Source organism: Macrotis lagotis, chromosome 1 (assembly GCF_037893015.1).
Source record: "Macrotis lagotis isolate mMagLag1 chromosome 1, bilby.v1.9.chrom.fasta, whole genome shotgun sequence".
NCBI lineage: Eukaryota > Metazoa > Chordata > Mammalia > Peramelemorphia > Peramelidae > Macrotis > Macrotis lagotis.
Window position 1 is genome coordinate 758,092,975 of NC_133658.1, and position 20,827 is coordinate 758,113,801.

A 20,827-nucleotide genomic window follows, 5' to 3' on the forward strand; every position below is an offset into this window, starting at 1 on the left:
TATTTTATCTGTCTCTAAATTTTGGGTTTTTGTATATTTCTAAAGAAAGCAAATCTTTCTGATAAGCAATATAGAAATAAAAGTTACTTTGTTACCCCAGGTTTTTTCTTCCTACCTTATTAAGAATCTATGCTTTAATATCAATTTATGTGGTGCCTTGTATAGATTTACAAAATACTCTCCTCACAACACTCTATCATCTCTTTTATAGATGAAGAAATTGTGAGGTTGCCTGCAGTCACACAGCTACCTAGTCAGGCAGGGTTTGAACACAAGTCTTCCAAATATGTTACTCTTTCTACCATCCTGTTCAAATTATGGACTACATACTTTTTATATTACAAGTCAAATGAAAATTTTATTAAACCAGGTTTATCTAGTACTATTTAAAGCAGTCTATTTTTTTAAATCAGAAATTGTACTGTTGAAATATGAAAAGCATCCCATCTTATTTAGTGGTATTCAGAATAAACAGGGTTGGTGATCAATGGTTATTGGCTATCAGGATGATTAAGAGGGTTATCTTTAAGACTGCTGTTAAGAAATTTGGAGTAGCAGAGGAGGCTCAAGACTAGTTATCTCATGCAGCAAGAACAAGGAAATTATTCTTGTCAGTACCTTGTCTAGAACAGAATGGTAGTCCAGGAAGAAAAAAGCTAAAGCTAGGATAGAGATGATCCAAGCCCAAACTTTAGGGATGTCTCTAGGGAAGTGGCATAAAAGATAAGGAAAATGCTTGTACAGAGCTCTTGCTTTCAATGAAGTCTTCATTGAAAATGAATAGAAATTGTGGCCAAAGGAAGGATTCAGATTAAAATATAGAACTAGATAATAACCTGTTAGCCTTAAGTCAGAATCATCTTTTTCTGTATTGTGAACTTCATCAAAATGAATTACATGAAGGGAGAAGAATTTAGTTTTAGGCAGAAGCAGTAACAATAGTAGCAGCAAAGTAAGATCCTAATTACAACATTTTGAAAACAAAGCAGGAATGACAAGAAAAGTTTATTAACAAAAGATAAAAACAGCCAAAGTTTTTAACCAGGGAAAATCACTGCCAAGAGATCTTCTATGATAACAGTGATAGAGGATGTCAATGCTTCCATCACTGTGGCAGGGTTTTACTAGTTTTGTATGTTCTAAGTTTTATCTTAAGTTAAAAATTTCAGCATAGTAAGCCTGGTGTAGTCTCTGTTGCTTTGTTCAGTCTGAGGATTGGGCTGGGCTGCACTGGGATGGAGACTTAATGTGCTGCAGATGAGTGGATGGTAGGGGTTCATGTGTCAGGAACATGGGCTGATAGGATGATACAAATGATGCAGGCTGGAGCCCTGGGAGATCCAGAGATCCTAGAAAAACAATATAAATTCTTCTGCTACCTGGGCCACAATACCAGGTCATGATTCTAATAATATAGTTTAAAAAGGCTTTTACAATTATCTCCTCCATCCTTTATCTTATCAGGATTGTTTTCTCAATAAGCCTGTCTAGTTTAGAGGGCTGTTTTTTTACAAAGGAAGAAGCTGAGGTCCTGAGATGTGAAGGGATTCTTAAGGTCAAAGTAAATTATAGCACAATTTCAGTTCAGTCCTTAGATAAAGGCTGTAAATGTAGATTATTCTGTTTGAACTGACTCAATTATATAGAGAATATGATGTCTGTGCCTCCATTTGTGGGGAAACAATTTAAAAAGGTAAGAACCAGAACCAATGGCTAAACATCTTTAAGCTTGCTTAGTTGTTAAAGACACAGGTTTTCAGTGCCATTTCTTGGCAGTATGTCAACAAAATTGACAGGGAATAGATTTCCTTAGATCCTTAGGACTGAGATACTAATTCTAGCAACTGTGCTAAATAACCTCTCGAAGCAGTTAAGTTCTATAGCCTAAGGCTTGATTCTACTTCCAGTTCAGATAAGACCTTGGCTTTTATTATCCTAAACTATGGGCAGAGGGATAAGGGTGACTGAAAGTCTGATAATTTCAACAAGAAAAACAAAAGTGAAGGATGTTACCTGGAAGAATAGGATCATTGTGATCTTCTTCAAAGGCCTGTCTCTGAAAGGCCTCAAAGCTCATAGTTGCATCATTGTCTGGCAGCCCCTGGGGAACCTGTCCATCCCCAGGTTTACACACATCAAACTTCACCCACTGGTAACTGTAGGATCAGAGGAAGCATTCCAGTGAGCAATACAATCTCTGTTCCTCAACCATATATATTTGGGTACTACGTTTTCATGAACATCCTTCAACATCCAGATCCTTAGTTGGTTCTCCCTACTCCACTAGCTCTCTTTCTCCCACCCTATTAAAGTTAAAAGAGACTGGTATAGAGAGTCCTATTTTAGCCATAGATTTCCTGGTCAGCTGACTGCTATGATCCTTCCTCCCTTGGGAAAGTGGCCACACTCACTTGACACATTTCCGAGCTCCTGGACAACTCTGGATCAGGTTGTGAATGGTTGGATGAGAAAACCCAAAGAAATCAGCTCCAGATGGAAGCACATTAGGAAGTAGCTTCCCCCTAAATAACCAAGGGGAGAAATTGGAATGGCCTACTCAGGAGGACAAAAATTCAAGTGACAGGAAGGAAGACCTCAGGCCAAAGCTGAGAGCAAAGAAAAATGTCTCACTGTACCAAAACATGTTATTTTGCCCAGAAGTAGGCTAACTCACCGAGCTGCATTGATGGTCTTGAGAAGTTCAGCATGACAGGCATTTGCAGAAGAGCCTACAATGGCATTCTCAGGGTCATCCTCAGGCACAATCTCAAACTGGGAAAGATGATAATGGAGTAGTTCACAGTGATCTTCCCAAGGGAGGGTAGAATTCAAATTATGCTACTCTTGTAAATATAATTACCTTACTGTAGAATTACCAGCTACTCTGCCTTACCCCATAGGACAAAACAAGAATCCAGAAACCCTGGGAAAGACTTGGCTAGTTTGTGTAAGCCACTAATTTATCTAGACTGGTCAGGCAGACTGGTATACATTTATCTTAGACTCTCCATTTTCATTCAATCTCAGTTGTAATGTAAGTTAAAAACTGGCCAAGAAAAGTTCAAGAGTTTAAAGTTTTTAAAGTTTAAAAGTTTAAAATCTGGGGGGCAGGGAAGTAGTGATGAGTGGGAAATTGGGAAATCTGTGTTTTTAAGAAAAATATAGAAAAGAGAGTTAGTTTTATATGCTAGCTTAGTTTCTTTTATAATTAGCCCACCATGAATTCCAAATGGGTCAAACTGTTCTTGATTCTATGTGGCACTGAGTTTCTTAAAATGGTAGGCCATACCTTGAACACTCACCGTAGTTACAGGATCTACATATATAGTACCTGGGGCTGCACACCACCATCCTTGATTTGACAGGTGTACAAACACTTCTGGTCTGGGCACTTCATGCTGGCAAACACTCGGGTACTGCAGAAGCCCACAGGGTAGATAGCGCCCTCATCATGAAAGCCAGGCCGATCAGTGATGATCTATGGTGAAAAGGGCCCCCCCACCCACACATGGTTTGTGGTCACAACTTGGGACAAACTGGAGTTGACAAATAGTGACTCATATCCCTGGAGTGTGTGTATAGCAGAAAACTGACCTGGTCTCCTAGGGACTAGTTTTCTAGGAATAGTGTGGACTGACAAAGGATTATTTGCTAATGGGAACAGATCAGAAATGTCTTGCAGACATTACTCCCATTCCCAAATTTAGCTGGTCACCCTCTCTACCCACCACTGGTCTCACTCACCTCCCCTAGGCTATAAACTGTTAGACCCCCTAGTCCGATGGGAAACACAGGCCGTCCTGAGGGATCCAGGGCAATGGGCTGAACCAGCTTGCGAGCACCTCCCTCCATTTTCTTTTTCTTGGATGCTTTCTTCAGAACTGAAACGCAAATCTGGGGTCACCCACTTTAGGACCCTTGTACTGAGGAAAGGGGAAGAATTTATATGTGGAAGCTACAGGTAAATTTTCTGGCTCTACATACTGCTTGGGCACAGGAATGCCTCCTTAGGTCCTCCTCAGAACCCTTCAGTTCAGGTTCTTACTAATTCACCCGACTTCATGATAACCAATTAACCCAAGGTTCCCCACTAAGAGCTTCAATCTCATCTAAAATTCTCAAAGCCAGGAGAGCTTTCCTCAAAAGTGACCTATTCACTAAGGATTGTACCTCTGTATCCAAGAGACAGACATTCAGCTTTTTTCCTTGTCTAATCAAAGTGGGAAATTCTTCCCACCAGCAGTGTTCTAGTGGCAATATGTAGACACTAATCATAGTGCTGGGTATCTACTATGAATGTGTGACAAAACTGGTAGACTGACACCCTTAGGTAAAATACCTTCCACTTTGTTGTTTTCTTTTCCTTTTTCTTTTTTCTCCTTCTTTGGTTTCTTCCCAAATGTTTCTTCAACCACAGAGCTGGATATAGGAACAGGTCCAGCTCCTTGAATGGGACCCACAGAAGTGGCCACACCATAACTCAAAGGAAGGTTTGAACTGTGGGTGGCTGCTATAGCCTGGGTTTCCCCTTCAGTCAGAGTTTGCAGCTGGAGTAGCTTTTTCAGGAGGTACCTTCAATAGTGAAGAATGGGCAAGACAAAATAAAAAAGATGAAAAAGTATAGTATATGCTTTGTTTTGTCAAAGTTCTATTTGAATTTTGAGCACTAAAGAACACTAGAATTGTGTACAACAATGTCAATATTATATGGTAGAAAGAGCACAGCACTTGCAAGTCAGAAGACCTGGATTCAAATCTCAGGTTAGCTTTTTAACAAATTACAGAATTTACGGTAAAACATCACTCGGAATAGTTTTTTGATCTGAAATAAAAGAACTACCTACCTCAAGGAGTTAGGGTAAATATTATACTGGGTAGGTAGGTGGGTGAAAGGGGGGGAGGAAAGGAGTGAAACTAGAGATAAGGTACAATCCCAATGAAGATCCAAAAGATTAAAAAGTAACAATGGAGGGTAGCTAGGTGGCACTGTGGATAAAGTCACCAGTCTTGGAATCAGGAAGACCTGAGTTCAAATGTGGCCTCAGACATTCAATAACTGCCTAGCTGTGTGAGTTTGGGCAAGTCACTTAACCCCATTGCCTTAAATAAATAAAATTTTAAAAAGTCACCATGTACAGATTTACATGTTACTAGGCATGCAACAGGTTGGCTAGGTGGCTCAGTGAACACAGCACTGGACCTGGAATCAAGAAGGGCTGAGTTCAAGTCTGGCCTCAGACACTTGCTAGCTTTGGGACCATGGGCAAGTCACTTAACCCTGTTTGCCTCAGTTTCCTCATATGTAAATTGAGCTGGAAAAGGAAAAGGCGATCACTCCAGTATCTTTGCCAAGAAAGCCCCAAATGGATCATGAAGAGCCAGAAATGACTGAACAATCAATAGGCACTCAACAGATATTTGTTAAAATTACTGCTCTGGTCTCCTGATGCTTTGGTTTCCTAGTCAGGGTATACTCCCTTTTACTTCCTATCCAATAAACTCCAGAAGCTCCCAATTATCTCCAGGATCAGGCATAAAGTCCTGTGTTTGGCTTTTAAAGTTTTTCACATCCTGGTTCTTTTCTACTCTCTATGATTCAGTGTCAGTGGTCTCCTGTGTTTTTCACATATCATACTCCACCTCTTGATTCTGTGCCTTTTCATTAGTTGTTCCCAATGTCTGGAATTGTCTCCTGTTTCTTGGTTTCCCTGTTTTAAGCAAGATTCAACTTAAATTCTACTTTCTTCAGGTCTTCCCTCTGTGTCCCCTTCTCCCTCCAATGCCTTTGCACAGCAACCCCTTCACTTAAGTCCAATTCACTTGCAAGTCATAGCATCACTTCCTGAACTCACGCCTTCCATTTCCACAGCATATCTTGCAGGTACAATTCTGCATGATGTCTCCTATTAGAATTCTGTTCATTGAGTCACCTAGCCTTGTTGAAAACTGATTCACTATTCAAGAAAGTCTACATGTCTAGGATAGCCATCATGTGCTGAAATTTCAGAGGTGAAAAAAGAATCTTAGATCATTCTGTACAACTCACCAAAAATGTGATTTGCATTCATGAAATATAACCAACTCACCTTCTTTCCTCTTTTGCTTTGATAAACTTTTCCTCAAGGCGGGCAATTTCATCACAGATAGCTGCATTTTCCTTTAGGAAAAATTTGGGAAAAGCATCATCACAAACAGGATCAGAAATTAAAAGTATAGGTTAGAAAGTTAAGAAATCTGGTTGAAGATATAGGTTGTTATTTAAGTTTCCGTGCTTGGGGCATCTACTGAAGCTTAAGGAGAAAACAGGAACAAAGGTTCCTATTGGGTGTGATAGGTTCTACAAGGGGACCTACGCGGAGTATCTGTTCAAGCATTTAATATACATGCCAGAACATAATTGAAAGTTAAGCCTGATTAGTGAGAACCTGCAGTGACTTTTTTGGAGATGCCCCTGAAATAACTTAAGTACTTCATGAACCTAGTTGCTCAAGGGCATTTCAGCTGGGAGGAAACACTTAAGGAAGCAACAAAACAAAACACAACGCGTTACATTCATTAAGTCCACGTCCACATTTTTTTTTCCAGAATTCTGAGGAGATGAAAATGGATGGTTCTGAGAGGATGAAAAATGGGTATTTTCACTCCCCACAATAAATAAAATAGTGCGACCTGCCAACTGCCTCGGTTTTTTAAAAAAGGAGAGAGACTTGCGCCCGAGAAGCAGTTTCTTGAGAGAAAACTCGGACGAGGCTTCGGGCAAGGGGCTTCCCTGTGGGAGTGGGGCGGCTGGGCCTGGCGGGGGCGGTGGGACTCACAAAGACCGTGGCCTTGGCCGCCTTCCGCAGCCGGAGGTACTTAAGCCGGTACTTCTCGTTCTGACTCTTCTTTGGGGGCTTTTTCATCCTGGGTTTGCTCGCCTGCAGCGGGGACAGCGGGGAGGAGGCGAAGCCTCCCAGGAGGCTCATGACCCGACTCGGCCTCCGGGGCTCCAGGGAGCGCGTTCCGGAGGCCCCGCCTGGGCTGGCCGCATCGGCTCCTGCTCCCGGGAGAGGAACGGGAGAGAAGGGCTGGCCGCCGGCTCGACTCGGGGGAGGCCGAGAGGGCCCGGACGCCAGGGACCGGTCTACACGGTGCCGCCCTGTGCAGTGCCGGCGCCGGGCTTCCGGGTTCCGTTAGTCACCGGAAGGGAGCCGGGCTCAGAGGAAGTGACGTTTCCTGCCCAGAATGCTTTGTGCCCCCGACTGCTGAGGCCGACTTTGGAAGGGGGCAGTTGGCCGTGGCACGCGCAATCTGCGGCTGCGCGCCCTCGGAGGACCCCCCCTCCCCCCATCTCAGGATGGGTCTTCCTGTCCCCACAGATTTCTGTCTAGGCCGGCTTGCCCTCCTCCAGCTTTTAGGGTCAGATATCGCAAGTCCCCAAAGTTTTTAGTTTTTTTTAGTTTTTTACAAGGCAATGGGGTTAAGTGGCCACACAGCTAGGTGATTATTAAGCGTCTGAGACCGGATTTGAACCCAGGTCCTCCTGACTCCAAGGCCGGTGCTCTATCCACTGCACCACCTAGCCGCCCCAACCCAAGAAAACTTTGAAGAATACTATTCACCCCAAAGATTGAGCTGATGGTGGATGAATGCTTATTTTTTATCCGCTTTATTTTTCTTGAAGTTTCTCCTTTTTTTTGGTGGGGTGAGGTATTCATGTTTACTTTTACAACATGGCTATTGGGGTAATGCTTTTCATGACTACATATTTTTAACCCATGTCAAATCACTTGCTTTTTCAATGAGGGTTTAGTGGGGTGGGAGGAAGGGAAAGAATTTGGAATTCAAGGTTTGGAAGTGAATGTTGAAACTTGTTTTTGCATGTAACAGAAATAAAATTAAAAAAAAATTAAAGATACAATAGTCAAAAAACATTATGGGGTCCCCAGGAATAAAGAGGAAAAGATGCTAATTATGAACTCCATATTATCTCTAGATCCTTATTGGTAGATAAAAAAAATGCAAGGAGAAAGTGGGATGCAGAGCTAGCAGAACGGTCACTTTATCCATTTAGTTTATATATTGTATGATACATAATTGGATGAGCAGAGCTGGAAAATGACTTTAGATCCTGGGAGTGGTGTCCTGACTTGAACAAAGTAGCTCCACTCTGATTTCATTAAGTCTCAACTTTCTAGATAAGTTTTTGGAATCTTCTTGCCTGCAGGGATTATTGTCAACTTTGGGGAAAAAACCTAACAACAAAACTAATCCAAAACAGGCAAATTGATGGAACATTGGGAGACCAACAAAGCTAGGAGACCAATTCTGGAATAGGACCTAATGACAAATCAAGAAAATGAAGATGATGTAAGACATTCATCTCCTGACAGATAATTTAGATTTGGCTAATGTGGAAATTTATTCAGTTCAACATTGAAGCTATGTATTGAGGGCTTGATTTTTAAAAATTTTTTTTATAGATGTAGGGGAGTGATGGATGGGATAGATTTAAAAATGCTTGTTAATTTAAAAACAAACTATTTAAAATTTTTTAATTTATTTACACATTACTAAACTATTCTTGTTTAAGAAGAAACAATACCCCCTCCACCACAAAAATATAAAATCTCATGAGAAATAAAGTAAAAGAAAGAGAAAAAATGTGTTTCAGTCTGTGTTCTGTTACTTGCTTTTGCTGACTGTAATTCCCTCCATCCATTCCTCCCCACCATGATCTATTATATTTTTTCTCTCTTTTTACTCTGTCCCTCTTCAAAAATGTGCTGTGGGACAGCTGAGTGGCATAGTAGACAGAGCACTGGCCCTGGGGCCAAAAGGCCCCAAGCCTACATCCCACCCCAGAGACCCAGCAAATACTTGACCCTGTGGTCCTGGACAGGCCACCCAATCACACCACCTTGCATTGACTCTCCTCTATCACCCACATCCCTTCTCCCCTCCTCCATCCCCCTTCTCTCCCTTTTCTTCTAGATGACTATACCCTATCGAGTGTGTATGCCATTTCCTCTCGGAACCATATCTGATGAGAATGGAGGTTCCCTCATTCCCCCTTGACTCCCCCCCCTTCCATACCATTGCAAAAGCCACATGAAATATCTTTTTTTTAAATTTTTATTAGAGATATTATTTGAGTTTTACAGTTTTCCCCCAATCTTGCTTCCCTCCCCCCACCCCCACCCCACAGATAGCACTCCGTCAGTCTTTACTTTGTTTCCATGTTGTACCTCGATCCAAATTGGGTGTGATGAGAGAGAAATCATATCCTTAAAGAGAACAGAAGTCTCAGAGGTAACCAGATCAAACCATAAGACATCTGGGTTTTCTTTTTTCCGAATTAAAGGGAATAGTCCTTGTACTTTGTTCAAACTCCACAGCTCCTTATCTGGATACATATGGCACTCTCCTTTGCAGACAGCCAAAAATTGTTCCCAATTGTTGCGCTGATGGAATGAGCAAGTCCTTCAAGGTTGAACATCACTGCCATGTTGCTGTTAGGGTGTACAGTGTTTTTCTGGTTCTGCTCATCTCACTCAGCATCAGTTCATGCAAATCCCTCCAGGTTTCCCTGAAATCCTGTCCCTCCTGGTTTCTAGTAGAACAATAGTGTTCCATGACATACATATACCACAGTTTGCTAAACCATTCCCCAATTGAAGGACATTTACTGGATTTCCAATTCTTTGCCACCACAAACAGGGCTGCTATAAATATTTTTGTACAAGTAATGTTTTTACCCTTTTTCCTCATCTCTTCAGGGTATAGACCCAGTAGTGGTATTGCTGGGTCAAAGGGTATGCACATTTTTGTTGCCCTTTGGGCATAGTTCCGAATAGCTCTCCAGAAGGGTTGGATGAGTTCACAGCTCCACCAACAGTGTAATAGTGTGCCAGATTTCCCACATCCCTTCCAACAATGATCATTATCCTTCCTGGTCATACTGACCAATCTGAGAGGTGTGAGGTGGTACCTCAGCGAAGCTTTAATTTGCATTTCTCTAATAATTAATGATTTAGAGCATTTTTTCATATGGCTATGGATTGCTTTGATCTCCTCATCTGTAAATTGCCTTTGCATATCCTTTGACCATTTGTCATTTGGGGAATGGCTTTTTGTTTTAAAAATATGACTCAGTTCTCTGTATATTTTAGAAATGAGTCCTTTGTCAGAATCATTAGTTGTAAAGATTGTTTCCCAATTTACTACTTTCCTTTTGATCTTGATTACATTGGTTTTATCTGTGCGAAACCTTTTTAATTTAATGTAATCGAAATCATCTAATTGGTTTTTAGTGATGTTCTCCAACTCTTCCTTAGTCATAAACTGTTCCCTTTTCCATAGATCTGACAGGTAGACTAGTCCTTGATCTTCTAATTTGCTTATAGTATTGTTTTTTATGTCTATGTCCTGTAACCATTTGGATCTTATCTTGGTAAAGGGTGTGAGGTGTGGGTCTAATCTAAGTTTCTTCCATACTAATTTCCAATTATCCCAGCAGTTTTTATCAAAGAGGGAGTTTTTATCCTGGTGGCCTGACTCTTTGGGTTTATCAAACAACATCTTACTATAATCATCTCCTGCTTTTACACCTAGTCTATTCCACTGGTCCACCAATCTATTTCTTAGCCAATACCAAACAGTTTTGATGACTGATGCTTTATAATATAATTTTAGATCAGGTAGTGCTAAGCCACCTTCGTTTGCATTTTTTTTCATTAAGCTCCTGGCAATTCTTGACTTTTTATTTCTCCATATGAATTTACTTACAATTTTTTCTAGCTCATTAAAGTGATTTTTTGGAATTTTGATTGGTAGGGCACTAAACAGATAGTTTAGTTTTGGTAGAATTGTCATTTTTATTATATTAGCTCTACCTATCCATGAGCAGTTGATATTTGCCCAGTTATTTAAATCTGATTTAATTTGTGTGAGAAGTGTTTTATAATTGTTTTCAAAAAGATTCTGAGTCTGTCTTGGCAAATAGACTCCCAAGTATTTTACACTGTCTGAGGTTACTTTGAATGGAATTTCTCTTTCTAGCTCTTCCTGCTGTTTCTTGCTAGTCATATATAGGAAAAAAATATGGAATGCTTCACCAATTTGCGTGTCATCCTTGCGCAGGGGCCATGCTAATCTTCTCTGTATCATTCCAATTTTAGTATATGTGCTGCCGAAGCGAGCACATGAAATATCTTTTATATGAAATGTCTTAGCCTATTCTACCTCTCCTTTCTCTTACTGCCAGTACATTTCCCTTTCACCCATTGACTCCATTTTTACAATATATATATATATGTGTGTGTGTGTGTGTGTGTGTGTGTGTGTGTATATATTAATCTTCAAATTCAGCTCTCTCCTGTGCCTTGTCTACATATACTCCTTCTATATGCTCTGTTAAATGAGAAGGTTTGTATGAGTATTAACAGTATCATCTTTCCATGCAGGAATACATGCAGTTCATCATTAAGTCTCTCATAATTTACCCTTCGCATCCTCCCTCTCTATGCTTCACCTGAGTCCTGTACTTGAAGATCAAACTTTTTGTTCAGCTCTGGTGGTAAAAACAAACTTAAAAAAAGCGTTACTACTCTCCATTTTATGATAATTATATATTTGATGATATGTTATTATTTAGTCATATCCCATGACCCATTTGGAGTTTTCTTGGCAAAGATACTAGAATCATTAAATTTCCTTCTCCAACTCATTTTGCAGATGAAGAAACAGAGGCAAATAGGGTTAGTTGACTTGCCTACTAGGGTCACTTAATGAGTATCCGAGACTGAATATGAACTTGGGCCTTGTATCCACTGTACTTCCTAGCTGCTCATTTAATGATATGTGTTCTAGAATCAGCAACGTGGCAGGAAGTTTTTAATTTTTTTTTCAGCTGCCCAATTTATTTTAGACTCAATCTTCTTTCAGGTTCCTAGGCCTGTAAACTCTAGGCTTATTTACATGGCTCCTTTCATCCTGTATAAAGAGAGTAGGAAAATTGTCTCCTTAATCATAGTTTTCAGTTTGCTTTAAGCTAATGAATCTCAGTCTAAATATTGGAAAGTTTAGAAGCTGGTCTGACTCTTCCTTCTTGAACTTTATTGGGAAATAAAAAACACATATGCAAAGAGAAAGTGGGGTGCAGAGCTAGCAGAATGCACTGCGCAGTTATATACAGCTCATTTTATCCATTAAGTTTATGTATTGTATGATACATAATTGGATGAGCAGAGCTGGGAAATGTCCTTAGATCCTGGGAGTAGTATCCTGACTTGAACAAAGCTAAGTAACTCCACTCTGATTTCATAAGTTATAGGTGGAGGGGAGTGATAGATGGGATAGATTAAAGATGCTTGTTAATTTACAAACCAATTTGATGAACTTTAGATAAAATTCCAGGAATTGAGTATATCATTCTCTTCTGATTTCAAAAGGTTTAAATTGCACACGCAACAGTTTTTTTACAGAAACCTAAAAAAGGTATAGCTGTAAAGCGGAATTTATAATATGAAGGTCTATTGACTTCTCCCCACTTCTGCTTTCTCATTCACAGCAAAAGGAATTTATTTCTAAAAATTTACATTTCATTGAAGATTAGATTAAATTTAATATCAGTGAAATAAAGTAGAAGACCTGCTATTGGTTGAGACTGAGCTAGGTGAATCCCTTGAACAGAATTCTGAGGAGAGGGGAGGGTGGGAAGAGGGTCATTGGGCTGCTTAATCAGGGACAAATCAGCCTAAATTGGAAAAACAGACTGTGTTAAATCTTTCATGCCAATCAGAAATAGGATTGAGCAGTGACAGACCCCTATACTGCTAACCTGGGTGAGATAGAAACCTAGTCTCTAAAAAAAAATTTCTGAGAAGAAACTGAAGATCAGTTTATCATTCTCATTAGTATTGATTGTCTTGTTATTAAAGCCTTTGAATTGGGTTTAGAGTCATTTGCAATAAAATGTGTTGTGAATTTGTGGTCAGGTAGGGAATATCAAATCCAGTTCATAGTCCTGGCCCTTGCTGTTATAATTCTCTAGTTCAGATCATGAAAAATTCTTTTTAATCCTTTAAACATTATGCATGTATCAATGTGAATGATGATGATGATAAAGACAACATGACAGGAGCTATATGCTAACCCTTTTCTAAATTGCTCATTTTGGTCCAGGTTCTGCCTCTACCAGTAAGGGCAGCTTTGGGGACAGATTGAACCCTGTTTACAGGTTCCTTTTACCATCATCTACTTTTCAAAACATTATGGACAAATTCTAATGATGGTGGGAATTTTTGAGGCTCTGTAAAAGTCACTATTGACTAAATGCCCATTATAATCTCTGTCTGTTAGGATCTTGCATTTGGATAAAAGCCAAGGAACAAAAACAATGAGCAGCACATGTATTCACAAATTGTTCCATTACCAGCTTTCCTGCTACATCAGTTGGACCTTTGTCCTTAACTTCTTGCTTATTAAGATCCAAAAACACTGTGATTTAAGCCACATCCTTTTCTAATGCCTAATGGTATGGTTCCATCCAGGAAACTGGATCTTTTGGGTTGTACTTCATAGGTAATTCTAAAGCATGTAATTAGTGCTTTGTATGTATTCAGGGGTTCTCTGACTGTTCATTAGCAATGACAGCAGGTGAGGGGGAATTGTTCCAAATTTTCATCAGAATTCTTACCCTGCATGCCTGGGAGTTATGGATGATCATCATATGCTTTGGATGTGAGATGTTTAGGTTTTGAGGGCTCTAAGCCAGCCAACAAGGTCATGAAATCTACCACTGTGTCAATATGGTGCTTCTGAGTGGTTGTGTCTTTCAATACACACAAAACACTCAACCAACTGAAAGAGATGAGCTCAGAGATGTTGGCATGAAGGAATAACAGGATCACATTAAGGTCATTGATGGGGCAGCCCAGCATTTTTCTACTGAGTAGATCAAAAGCTGGTAGCATCTCATAGACAGATAGTAGTCGCTTGTCCCACTGACACAACCGTGTCAGATTGTACATTATCACCGGTACCAGGATTAAGTACACTGCTGCAGTAGAGAAGCTGATCATCTGGAAGATGGAAAAAGAGGTCAGCCTGCATGTGATCAGCTCTGGGATATGAGTCTCATCCTTTAGCAGCCCCATTTTGATAGAACAGCTAAACTCCTCTTGGAAGAAGATATTCAGGTGAAAATATCCAAGGTACAGGCAGGTGGTTGAGATGAAGAGGAGCAAGAGGGAATTCCTTAGGAGATATGTAGCCACCAGGACATGTGAACGCTGCTTACAGGCAAGGTACTTCTCCAGCATGGGGAACTCAAAATATCGTTCTTTCCGAGCCCTTGTGCAGGAAGAGAGAAAAATGGGAAAAATGCAGAATTAGTAAGAATGTTCAGTCGTCTTTCAAGAGTTTCTCAAGTCCCTTCCCAATGAAAACCAAACAGCAATAGAAACAATCATTGCTATTATTTTAATTGTTATTATTTTAACCCCCTTTCCAAACTTTGCTATTTTTATCTAGGGCATTATCATTTTTTCTGTCACTCAGATTCACAACCTCTGTTTCTAATTCTGTGAATACAATTAGTTGCCAGGTCTTGACTCTACCTTTATGACTTCTCCCATATCCATTCAATTTTCTTTGTTTCCTCTTTTCTCCATCCTAGTTCAGGCCCCTATCAGTTCTCATCTAGATTATTGTAACAACTTTCTATTGTTCTCTTATATACCCATGCCTTTGCACAGGTTGTCCCTCATGCCTAGAATGCATTGCTTCACCTGCATTTTTTATAATCCCTAATTTTCTTCAAATATCACTTCAGTAATCATTTTCTACATGAAACCTGTCTTGATCCCCCCAGTTTCTGTTTCCCCAAATTATTTTGTATTTTTTATATATTTGAAATATACATATATAAATATATATACATACATATACACACACACACACACACACACACACACACATATATATATATATATATATATATATATATATATATATATATATATATATATATGTTCCTCAACAAAATGTGGGCTCCCTACCTTCTAGTTCAGTGCCTACTGCCCAGTGGTTAGAACACCAGCCCTGGAGGCAGGAGGACCTGAATTCAAATTCGACCTGACACTTAATTACCTAGCTGTGTGACTTTGGGCAAATCATTTAACCCCATTGCCTTGCAAAAACAAAACAGCAGATAACTTAACAAATACTTGTTGATTGATTACAGTTTTCTCATAATAACCCTGTAAAGTATTAAGTATTATTATCCCCATTTTTTACAAATTTTACAAAGTCCAGAAAACTGGGCTCAGAAGATGTGATTTGCCTAAGGACTACTATCTACTCTGTACAATCTCAGTGTTTTTTCATTGCATCACAGTTCTTGGGACTTTTTGGGAATTCAACTTTCTGAGAACATTAAAACACAACTACTCCAACTTTTTTAGTGATACTAATATGGACTGTATTTGTTTTTTCTTTACTTTGCCCCCAAGCACTTAGTACAATGAGTTAAATTCTGTAATTGACACACATATACACATATATGTATACACATATACATGCATATATGTATTCATATACACATATTTATATATTAGTGGAGAGACTGATCTTGGTCAAGTTGATTATATCTAATTAGATAGCATCAAAGTTTATTGGAATAAACACTGCATTGGAAATCAATAGGATAATATGATAAGGTTTTAGTTCTATGCACTTAATGTGATTTTTATAAAGAAAATTAGTATATTCATTTTTTCCATTCATCAAGTATTGTCATACAGCTAGGTACTTAGTTTACAAGAAAAATATGATAGTTATTTTCCTCCAGGAACTTCTAGTTGATTTGGAGAAATAAGCTATACAATGAGGGAGGACAAAGTTAGAGTGCTACACTGGTACCCTGGCATCATTGAATCTATGAGATCACAGGTCCATGGAGTATTTGACTCTATAATTACTGTCAAAATGATTGTTAAAGATAAATGCTATGGGAGTTCAAGAAAAAAATGGAGGACTTGGTGTGAATTGGGAAAATAGGGAAAGGTTTCATGGAGAAGATAGGTCCTGAGGGGTGGGGAGTATTTCTATAGGTGAAGATTGGGTATGTGTCTTTATGCGGAGGATACTGAATAAACAAGATTTTGTAGTGGAAATTAACATGACACGTCCAGGGAACTGAAGAATAGAAGATTCAGGCTGGAGTGTAACTTGGGAAATAGAAGAAAAGTGGTATAGTATTACATTACAGCTGACCTTGAAAGACATTTTGATAGATTGTGATATGGGCAATTCTATAAGTAATGGAGATCTTTCTGAAGTTTTTGATCAGGTGAATGAGATGGTGAAAGCAATAATTTGGAGACAATCTTTTCAGCCTGATCATCTGTAAAATGAGGATAGTCTTCGTTTTTCCTTTTAGATGTGTTAATGAAATGAAGTATTAAGCACATTGAACTTTTGGAAAAGAAGGTATAGTAGAAAATGATGTTAATTGTATAAATGTCAAACCACCTCTGGATCCCTTTTCCTGATCTCATTGGAATTTAGGATTTTGGGGAGAGAACAGATAAGAAAAAATATAGATTACACAATTTGAGGACAACAAACTCACTTCTCCAGGTCATCCCAAAAATCATCAGGGTCAGAGCTCTTCTGTCGGATTTTCAGCATATGCTGCACTAGACGGATGGAACGGTTATAAGACTTGTCCAATTCACTGATGATGAACAGGAGGTCAGAGCTAAGAGATGGAGCCGCCACGTAATTCCATAGCAGAGTTGGTAGATACATGAGCACAGCCAGAGCCAAGAGGGAATAGGGGAGAACCTACAGAGGGGTAGTCAAACTTTAGTGAGTATTGTGGAAAAAAGAATTCTGAAAATGTTGTGAGATGAGGGACTTTTTAGAGAAGGGAGCATTGAAGGGATGGATATTTCTCTCCCCACTTCCTATGTTAAGGGTAGAAATGGCAGTGGAAACTGTGAGCCGTTCATGCCCAAAGACTCTAAGTGTGGCCAAGGTCAGTGACTTTTAAGAGGAACCAACTATGCTGATAATTTTCAAGAAAGGACAGTTCCACCATCAGGGAAAGGAGAGTGAAAGAAATTTCCGCAAAGGGAACTCAGTGCCAGAGTTTTGCAGTTTTGATAGGACAGTACTCAGAAAAGAGTCAGCATTCTCAATCTCCCTCTTCCCTTTTCTCTTGTCTCAGTTCCCCCAATTCTCTTTAGTATCAAACATTAAGATTCTATTCATTTTCCTAAGCACAACTTAAACCTTATCTATTTATTATACAGTCATTGTTGGAAGAGAGCCAGTTAGAAGTTTTCTCTCTGAAAAAAATCTTTTCTACAACACTTCCTTTCATTATTATTCCAACCTACAATGTTCTCTCCATTTTCTGTATTGCTATATTGCTTCTTGCTCATACCATATCATCTAGCATTCAACAACATATGGTCCTTAGTTGATTTCTGGGTATTTTATGTGTGTGCCTTTTTTCCTCAACTAGATTGTAAGTGCTTATGTGTTCCTTATGGCACTTAATCAGTGGTGGGTACAAAGTAGACATTTGGTAATTCAATTAACTAGAAATGTTGATTCACAGCTTCTGATTGTGTTAGAAGGGAATGGCTAGGCCTCAAACTCCCTTGGAGCAGAATTTGAAAAAAAAAAAGGAAAAGAAACCTATCTTTCCTTCAATAGAATTAATGGAGGTTTTTTTTTAAATAAAAAGAGAGGCATATTTTTTCATGAAGTGAGAGAGGATTAGAAAGCAGAGGGCTAGAGTCCTCTTTAACTAGCTTGCTAGAGCCCATGGTAAAAATTTCAATTTGATCTTTTACATCACAGAAATTGTGCCATAAATCAGGGATCTAATTTTGTTTTGTTGATTATCAAGATTTAAGAAAAAGATAATGCAGAGTAAACTTAACAGTACATGAGTACACATTTTTTGTCCCTTTGGAGAGTCTGGTTTTTAACATTTCCTGGTACTTGTATTGCTCTATATACATTGTTTGAGCTGAGCTGGGGTATAGAAAAATGCTTAGACAATGAAGTCATCACCTGACTGTAGATCAAGTGACTATAGGATATTAATAATAAAAACAATAATTATTGGCATTTACATATCAACTTTAAGATGTGTAAAGTGCTTTACATCTATAATGTCCTTGAGCCTTACTAAATCTTTGGTTAGAATCCCTCAAATTCCTGTTCTAGCTAAGAGGTTTGTGTGGATGTCAATGCTCTGGCACTTTGGGGGCCTCAAAAACTCATACACAGAAAATGTTAAACTTAGCTTTTTTCACCTAACAATTGGGTCAGGTCATAATTATGCCTGGACTCACTGTACCTTGTGGGCCCAGAGGGATTTTGTCTTATAGTTTCCAGTAGCATCCCATTCATGATGCATCAGGGAGTCCCAACAGGAACTGTCCACATAGCTAGCCTGCCTGATGGTGAAGTTACTGGGAGAAAAGCAGCTGATCCGAGAACCTGGAACAGAAACAGAGTTGAAGTGATATTTAAACACCATTAAACAAGGAAATGTTATTCTTTGGGAACCACCCCTTAATTCCCTCATCAATCCTATGCTTACCTTACTAATTTGCAATTTAGTTCAATAAGCATTTATTTAAAAATTATTTTTTCAAATAATAAAAATCTATTTTTTTTTCTCCCTACCTCCTCTATTTTTACCTTGAAACAAAAGAGAAAACCTGTGTAACAAATAGGCATAGTCAAAGTAAAACAAATTCCTGAATTGGTCATGTCCAAAAAGTATGACTCATTCTGCACCACTTCGTAATCAATCTTCCAGGATCCTAGATGGTTATTGTATTGTATTGTATTGTACAAAATTCTTCATTTTTTTCAATTGTTTGTTTTAACAATCAACAAGTATTTATTAAACACCTCTTAGAAGAGACTGTCATACTATGGAATGCCTAGAATTCTGACTCCAAATTGGAGGAGAGGGCAAGGTGGTCATGTTGGTGGCGAAAGATCCTAATTTCGTTATTTTACCATCATTTCCTAAATCACAAATGTTTCTGTTTTATAAATGAAGAAAGTGAGGCAGTCATCAGATACCCTTTTTAGATTCACTAGAGGGAGCTAGGTGGCACAGTGGAGAGAGTATCAGACTTGGAATAGGAAGCTCCCAGTTCAATTCCTACCTCATTCATTTACTAGCTTTGTGACCCATTTAATCTTTCTTAATCTCAGATTCCTCTGTAAAATAGGAATAATATTACCTCATGGAATTGTTTGAAAAGGATATAATAACATTTTCAAAGAGCTTTGCTAAACTTTAAAGCGCTTTATAAAAACTAGCTATTACTAGACAACAGAAAAGTGTTAGGACCAGGAAGAAAACTAAAACATCCCAAGCCTTAGCTGTTTGATGGTTTTCTTAATAGGGGAAAACATTCCAACCAGGTAGGGTAGGGAAATGGCATTGGTGGTGAGGAGGGAAGGGGAGAAGTGCATGTCCCCCAGCAGCCAGAAGGAAAGATTTTCCTCCTTCCTTTGGCTCTGGGAAGAGATAGCAGCTTACCGGTGGAGAACTCCTGAGCAAATGCCAAGGACATCAGCAACAGGGGGAAGCCCACAGTCACAAACTTGATGATGCGATCAATGGGCAACTCCAGGTGTAGCCTCTTGAGGTGTGGGCCTCTTCGGTCAGGTAGCAGGGCATCTGAAAGCATGTATTCTGCGGCAGTGTGTGCGAGGGACATGATGCCCTTGAATGGGGGGTCTGCAGAGCTGATAGGAGGTAAACTCAGGGGTAGGGAAGAGCAGAGGGCAGCTTCAGGCTGCTGAGCTCTGAGCAGAGTGAGTCGGCTGCCCAGGAATGAACTGTGCCACGAGCAAGGGACTGTTCTGTAAATAACTGGCCAGAACCCAGGGTGCTAGCCCAGAACCCAGTTAATTACAGGGAGGCTTGGGACTTGGGTGTGCCTTTGAGGTTGGAGGGTCAGAACAGAATAACCATCTTTTCCTTCTGTGTCTGTCCTGAGCCTGGGTGGGGTCTCATGGCTTTATGCATGTCTGTCATTAATGAGTTATTTTCTGCTAGACTTCTGGGGGGTGGGAAGGGGAGGCATGGGTGATGAAGAGCTATAGAGTCACTCTCCATCCCCTATATAATTGGTGTGGAATTTGAATGGTGTTTGCATAAATGTGTCGACCACCCTCATTTTGTGGCTTAGGGTGGAAATAGAGCTCCTAGACCCAGTTGGGCATCCCATGTCCCTAGTCTGCTTTATCCCAAAGTAACTTTGCTCTCTCCCCTAAGTCAATCATGCTGCATTTGACATTAAAACTACCCTTCTGCCTTTGACTTTTCTGTTGCATCTTTAATCTCTTACTTCAATATTTCAAAGAGCTATGATTTTTTTTGCTGTGATATAGATTGAAACTCTCAAGACAATAAAAAATATTTGACAGTTATTATGGCTGAAAATTCACTATCCCATGGGCACCCTGGTAATAAACTGGTAATAAGTTATCTGAGACTAGAGGTCAGATAACTGTGCAAAGGATAGCTAGCCAAGAAAGAATATAATTGAAGGAAGTTAGAAATAGAAAATTTTGAGTGATAATGAGAAAAAAAGGGGGGGTATAGTTTGAAAGAAAAGACAGGGAGAAGAATAATTGTGTACTTCTTTTCTAGTTAAGCAAGTCAATAAACATTTATTAATCATCACTTGCCAGACATTGCGCTAAATACTGAGGATACATAATGAGACAAAAACCTCCCCCCAAAAACCAAAGCCAAAAAATTAAATGAAAAATCCCAACCCCAAACAATCAC

The 20,827-nt window shown here is 39.4% G+C and overlaps 2 protein-coding genes and 1 non-coding gene across 4 annotated transcripts; all 3 read right to left on the reverse strand.

Moving 5' to 3' along the window:
* Positions 1–986: 986 nt before the first annotated feature.
* Positions 987–7,197, reverse strand: TBRG1 (transforming growth factor beta regulator 1). 2 transcript variants are annotated; one of them, XM_074216426.1, is made up of 9 exons: positions 6,816–7,196; positions 6,087–6,157; positions 4,340–4,572; positions 3,745–3,881; positions 3,332–3,478; positions 2,675–2,772; positions 2,412–2,522; positions 2,014–2,156; positions 987–1,349 (listed from the first exon to the last, which is right to left on the reverse strand). In XM_074216426.1, exons 1-9 carry the CDS (start codon positions 6,963–6,965, stop codon positions 1,204–1,206), a joined length of 1,236 nt encoding a protein of 411 aa, XP_074072527.1. In that variant the 5' UTR covers positions 6,966–7,196; the 3' UTR covers positions 987–1,203. The 2 variants fall into 2 exon arrangements, with proteins under 2 accessions (XP_074072527.1, XP_074072528.1); XM_074216427.1 differs by lacking the exon at positions 2,412–2,522 and having other exon boundaries at positions 6,816–7,197.
* A 3,879-nt stretch (positions 7,198–11,076) lies between these two features.
* On the reverse strand, positions 11,077–11,183 carry LOC141510316 (U6 spliceosomal RNA). The gene has a single exon (XR_012474818.1). It is a non-coding gene; the product is annotated as a U6 spliceosomal RNA (small nuclear RNA).
* Positions 11,184–13,694: 2,511 nt separating this feature from the next.
* On the reverse strand, positions 13,695–19,748 carry PANX3 (pannexin 3). The gene is made up of 4 exons (XM_074187402.1): positions 19,568–19,748; positions 18,362–18,504; positions 16,616–16,830; positions 13,695–14,334 (listed from the first exon to the last, which is right to left on the reverse strand). Exons 1-4 carry the CDS (start codon positions 19,746–19,748, stop codon positions 13,695–13,697), a joined length of 1,179 nt encoding a protein of 392 aa, XP_074043503.1.
* Positions 19,749–20,827: the final 1,079 nt, after the last annotated feature.

Bases quoted from the DNA above. Each gene is read 5' to 3' on its own strand.
- TBRG1 (XM_074216426.1), bottom strand. From the start codon at position 6,965: ATGAGCCTCCTGGGAGGCTTCGCCTCCTCCCCGCTGTCCCCGCTGCAG. The intron at 6,158-6,815 runs GTGAGTCCCACC...TTTTTCCTAAAG, and splicing joins CGGCCAAGGCCACGGTCTTT to GAAAATGCAGCTATCTGTGA. The intron at 4,573-6,086 runs GTGAGTTGGTTA...TCACTATTGAAG, and splicing joins AAAGCAAAAGAGGAAAGAAG to GTACCTCCTGAAAAAGCTAC.
- PANX3 (XM_074187402.1), bottom strand. From the start codon at position 19,748: ATGTCCCTCGCACACACTGCCGCAGAATACATGCTTTCAGATGCCCTG. The intron at 18,505-19,567 runs GTAAGCTGCTAT...TTTCTGTTCCAG, and splicing joins TGCTCAGGAGTTCTCCACCG to GTTCTCGGATCAGCTGCTTT. The intron at 16,831-18,361 runs GTACAGTGAGTC...ACCCCTCTGTAG, and splicing joins AATCCCTCTGGGCCCACAAG to GTTCTCCCCTATTCCCTCTT.